The 5,594-nt window shown below is 44.5% G+C and overlaps 1 protein-coding gene across 1 annotated transcript in view; it reads left to right on the top strand.

Moving 5' to 3' along the window:
• aldh5a1 (aldehyde dehydrogenase 5 family, member A1 (succinate-semialdehyde dehydrogenase)) overlaps window positions 1-3,332 on the top strand; it is a 9,505-nt gene extending 6,173 nt beyond the window's left edge. The window contains exons 8-10 of the mRNA XM_030073145.1: window positions 375-538; window positions 666-724; window positions 1,482-3,332. Coding sequence (XP_029929005.1) covers window positions 375-538; window positions 666-724; window positions 1,482-1,693 — 435 coding nt within the window. The 3' untranslated portion in view covers window positions 1,694-3,332. The remainder of the gene's footprint in view (window positions 1-374; window positions 539-665; window positions 725-1,481) is intronic.
• The last annotated feature ends 2,262 nt before the right edge of the window (window positions 3,333-5,594 follow it).

The raw sequence follows: 5,594 nt of genomic DNA, 5'->3' as shown, positions 1-5,594 counted from the left end.
CTGAAAGATGCATCACACTGGACAAAAGGAACAGAGCAGCTGCTCTGCACCGGGTCAGGTGGACGCTGGGAGGGTTCCTTCAGAAAAGGTCAGCAGGAGTTATTTACTGCCTCTGAAGTGTGTTGAGTTCTCAGGTGAGGAAGAGGAGCAGGCAGTATTTTCTGATGGACGCCTGGCAGTTTGGTCAAGTGGACTCATTTTGTCCATTTAGTTTCACGTGCTTTTGCTTTTGTGTCTGTCTGAGTCTGTTCTGATGGTTATTTCTGTTGTTGCTCAGGTGGCAATTAACTATGTTGTATTGTATTAAAATATGTGTAAAAATTAATAAAAATATTGGTACAAAAACATTAACATTAATATGGGCTCCCCTCCAGGTGGTGTCCCAGGTGTCGGACGCCGTGTCGCGGGGCGCCAAGGTGCTGCGCGGCGGGAAGCGCCTGCACGGCTCCTTCATGGAGCCCACGCTGCTGGCCGGCGTCACCACCGACATGCTGTGCACCCGGGAGGAGACCTTCGGCCCCCTGCTGCCCGTCATCAGGTCTGCACACACACACACACACACACACACACGCTGTGGGGAAAACACACATGTCCTTACAGTCATTTAAGAGATTCAGGTGTTGAGAAAGTGTGTGAAGTCCAACCGGCGTGTGTTTGATTGACAGGTTTGACTCGGAGGCGGAGGCTCTGGCCATCGCCAACGCCTCCCACGTGGGGCTGGCAGGTGAGTGGAGCCCAGCGGGCCAAAAGTCATTTTTAAAATATTCTTCATCTAAAATTTATGAGGCCTTCTCTACAAACATTTTTATCAGATTTTATTGATCCATCGGCCCAGGGCTCATATTTCTCAAGCTTCTCAGAATCACTCAGGAGATCAAAGCTGAGAATAAACTTGAGAGTAAAAAAATTCACCACAGGGTTTTGGGCCCGGCTGGATCACTGGGTGGAAGCTCTTCTTTAAGAACGTTCTTCCAGAAATGTCACAGTGACGAGTGGAGGAGTTTATATTCCTACTACTTTTTGTCAAGTGCATTCTTCATTTCTCTCATTGAGTTTTAATCTGTTGATGGTCGTATTCAGTTTATTTCTGTTTTTATTCTTTTCCCTTTAACTTCTTAATTTCTTATTTAAATACTTGATTTAGATTTTTCTTCTTCAACATGTTTTCCATTTTGGTCTTGGCTTCATCTTGTGCCTTTGCGTTGGAAAGCCCTCTGCCTCCTGTTGGTTTTCAGTGAGGAGCTGCTCTCAGCTGTTAAACATCTGAAAACTCGCTTCTGTACTTCAGTCTGAAAGTAGAGAACATTTCAGAAACTCACTCACAGGCTGAGGCGGCGCTTCGAGAAGCTCGATAAATATGAGCTCAGTTCTTAAAGTCCTGCCTCACGATTTAAATTATTTTTAATTGATAAAACCTTATATATGCTGTAAAACTTATGTGGTATCTGGTTTCCTGACTCCGCCTGTGGCTCCGCCCCCAGGTTACTTCTACTCGCAGGACATCAGTCAGATCTGGCGGGTGGCCGAGGCGCTGGAGGTGGGCATGGTGGGCGTCAACGAGGGGCTCCTGTCCACGTGCGAGGCCTCGTTCGGCGGCGTCAAACAGTCCGGCCTCGGCCGCGAGGGCTCCAAGTACGGCATCGAGGAATACCTGGACGTCAAGTACATGTGCTTCGGAGGCCTGAAGCCGTGAAGCCCCGCCCCCCTTCCGTCTCCTGTGGCGGCGCGGCGTGCAGCTCGATACGACTGTCAGCCAGACACGAAGCGAGGAAGGAATCTGACGCTGTAACGCCGCGTTAATCCACCCTGACAGCACCCTGACATTTCAACAACAACATAATAATAATAACAATAATAATAATAAATAATAAATAATAATAATCCATAACAGTAACAGTGTTAAAATAGGTCTTACACAAATCTAATGAAGATCAACATCAGATCAGTCTCATCTGAACTGAATTTAATCCACACTGAAACTGTAAATGTCAACATGAATAATTCTGACTTTTCAAAGTTTAATTTAGTTTTTTTAATGTGGCTCAGTCTGTGGAGTGACACACGGCTGCTGCCGGGGTTGAAGGTCCAATTCCCCTCCAGGCCTCTAACCTAACAGTGTGGTAGTGAAATGCATTCTGGGTAAAAATCTAAACCTGCACTAAACAGCTGGCACATTTGGATTTCATGTCTAGAAAATAAAATGAATAACCGCTGAGGTGTTTTGATGGACGGGCTGTCGCCGCGCCGTCTCATCACACACACACACACACACACACACACACACACTCTCTGTGTGTATATAATGTCTTAGTCTTTGCCAGCTCCAGATTCACGTTTCGACTTTTCTCAGTTGAGTCTAAGCAGTCCTCATTTCCATTCATCACCGGTCGTTAATCTGTGATGTAATCTGTAATCTGTAACACAGAAGACACATCTTCTATGAGAAACAATCTCTGGACAGCTTGTTGTTTGTTTGTTTGTTTGTTTAGTTGTGAGACGAGGATCTGCTCGACAGGTGAAGAAGAAAAGCACAAATCTGCTCCCGAGCCAGTCTTAGTTTGAGAGATTTTTGGGATTTACAGTCTAAAGTTAACCAGATTATTATATTTTTGCTGTTCTGTGTATGTGAAGTGAACCTGAGACTAGTTTCCCTTCCTCCCAGATAGTTTTTGGATTAGGGATGAGCATGAAACCCATGTCTTAATAATATTTTTGTAAGGAGCAGCGTGTCGGTGCTTCATGTGTCTGTGGGGATTAAAGCTGCTGAGCGTCAGTGTGTTCAATCTGAAGCCGCCTGTCCCGGGACGCCACGCCACGCCACGCCACGCCGCCGTGTCCTGACCCGATAAAGGTCAATATCTGCCGCCACATGCCGATGTCGTTTTGTTTTTTTTACCCAGAGTGCCATGAGAACAATCGGTTTCTCCCGCGCTGCAGTTTAATGCTCCTCCAGTCAGCTGTCCTGTTTTTTGTGATTCAAAGTGAAAGGATCAGACTGGTGTCATTTTTTTATTATCACCATGAAAACACCAGAGGTCTCCTAAAACAGAAGGTACGGTGGGAATGTGCCTACTAATGCAATAAAGAGCTCAAATATGTGTATTTTACCTGCAGCTGCTCTGCTGTAACGTCGCCCTCTACTGGCGGCTGGTAGGAACTGCAACAACATCACACTGACCTGTGGCTCCTGCAGGATAATGTTTCATATAGATTATCATTGTTTTTAATTGTGATATAGTTGTTGGTAATGTAAAAGAGAATGCTCAAACATCTACCTTTTGTAAATATAAATGACAAACTGAAAAGAATTAAAGAGGAAGTGTGTTTTATTACTTGTTTTTTTTTTCCAGATTTGGAATAAGAGCTGCAGTCTGAACACTGAAGCATAAATGAGCCACACGGCAGCGTTATGGTCGTCTGCACTTTATTTATACTGAGAAGTTTCACTTTTCCTGTGGTTGGTTTTGTCCAACTGGACGTCGCTGGAGAAAATTACCTCTAGTGACCTCGAGGAGAATCACAGCCTCATCAAACTTTACACACACAAACTAGAGGAGGATTCAGAAAACTAAAATCACAATAAAAATAATACCAAATTGCACTACATATTGAATCTGCTGATCGCTCCAATAATTGATCATGAAAAAGACGGACGTCCTCTCTCCAAGCTGCTGTATTTTGCCTCTGGATCGTCCCATACAGATGTTCAAAACGTCAGGCGATATGAAAGTTAAATATCAACAGCAGCTGATATTTGAGAACATCAGTGAAGCCATAAATTACATTTTCAACAACACGTCTGCAGAGTCTTACTATGGATCCCACTGGGATTCTGGGCAAGACACGCCCATCTGTGCTGTGATTGGTTGTAAAAGTTGTTGCCCTGTTTCCTGTGTGTGTGTGTGTGTGTGTGTGTGTGTGTGTTCAGAGTCAAAGGGAGTTTTCGTGTCGCAGACTCGAGCAAAACACCAGCGCTGATTTTCTGCTGGGACAGAGAGGGAGGCGAGGAAATCTGATTGGCTGTTGGCGGCAGCGGAGGGTGAATGTCCAGGGAAATGTGTGTGTGTGTGTGTGTGTGTGTGTTGGGTTTCCTGCAGCTCGGCCTGTTGCTGTGTTCATGTTGTGTATCGAAGGTGCAGCACACACACACACACACACACACACACACAGAGTTTGGTTCGTGCTGCTCTGAACTCTCTGCTGTTTTCAGTTTCTCTCTCATTTCTTCTTTCAGTGTTTTGCATCTTCGTCACTGAAAATGTCAAATACTGAACAAACACCGGCTGTAACAGACAGAAAGCAGCTGCATGTCAGGGTAAATATAGATTTTTTTTCAATTTAATTTTGTTTTTTCACTTAAATATCACTGAATATTTAGTGTGGAAAGTCATCCTGCGCCTCCCAGCAGCCAGACACACCTTTCTGTGTTCAGTGAAGAAATGCTGAGTCATCATGAGCCACTGTGACTCCACAGTTTGCATGACAGGTGAGCAGAATCATCAGCATTCATATTTTTGCGGACAAAAAAACCAAAGAGGAAGCGCGGGTCCTGCTGTGATGCTGCAGGAACACAAGCAGCAGGAGGATGCGGTTTGCACATTCTGACCACAGGGGGGCGCTAGAGGAGAGGTCAGGGGGTTCACCACAGTCGAGAGGAATCTTCCTTCAGGGAGCATGAATGAACTGAGCACATACATCATGTCAGTCACGTGAGATCAGGTGATGTTATGGCGATACGACAGGAGACCGTCCACAGCTGAACACGCTGCCTCTGCCTTTGAGCACAAACAGCCAGGAACCAGCATCCGACCTGACCCGGGGCTGTCTGTCAACAGAACATCTGTGAAGGCCTTAAAGGAGATTTCCAACATTTTAGGCCAAACGCCTTTTCCCGACTTCCCCAGACTGAGACCAGATGTTGGACACCATTTCCACCTCTGGACGTCCAGTTCCTATGGGTAGCATTTCCTGTTAGCTTAGCATAAAGACTTGAAGTCTATGGGAGTTGTTAGCCTGGCTCAGTCAAAGTGAAAACATAAACCTCCCAGCAGCTCTGAAGAGGTCTGTGGATCCAGATAGATAGAGATAGATAGATACTTTATTCATCCCAAAGGAAATTCACAGTTTTCAGCAATATCCACAGAGTACAAGATTAAGTAAATTAAAAAAAAATAAAGAATAATAAAAATAATAAAGAATATAAAAAATAAAGAATAAAAGATGACACTCGAGATCTAAAGATCTAAGTACCCGATGTGCAAAAAAACAATGTGCAAAAAAACAAAACAAAAAAAAAACAAAACATTGCATCGACGTATACAATGTGCATAGATGTGGGCAATGTGCAAATTTACAGTATAAACAGATGATAAATAGCTGATAATAGACGATAATAAAAACCAGTGTGCATCGATGTATACAATGTGCATAGATGTGGGATCGTGAGGATTTGAAATACACACCTTGGAACTGCTGGAAGGTTTGTTTTTTCACTTTGACAGAGCCTGGCTAACGACTCCCATAGACTTCAAGTCTTTATGCTAAGCTAACAGGAAATGCTACCCACAGGAACTGAGCCACTGGACGTCCAGAGG

The sequence above is a fragment of the Myripristis murdjan genome, chromosome 16 (assembly GCF_902150065.1).
Source record: "Myripristis murdjan chromosome 16, fMyrMur1.1, whole genome shotgun sequence".
Classification (NCBI taxonomy): Eukaryota; Metazoa; Chordata; class Actinopteri; order Holocentriformes; family Holocentridae; genus Myripristis; species Myripristis murdjan.
This window is presented reverse-complemented; position numbering and strand designations above follow the sequence as displayed.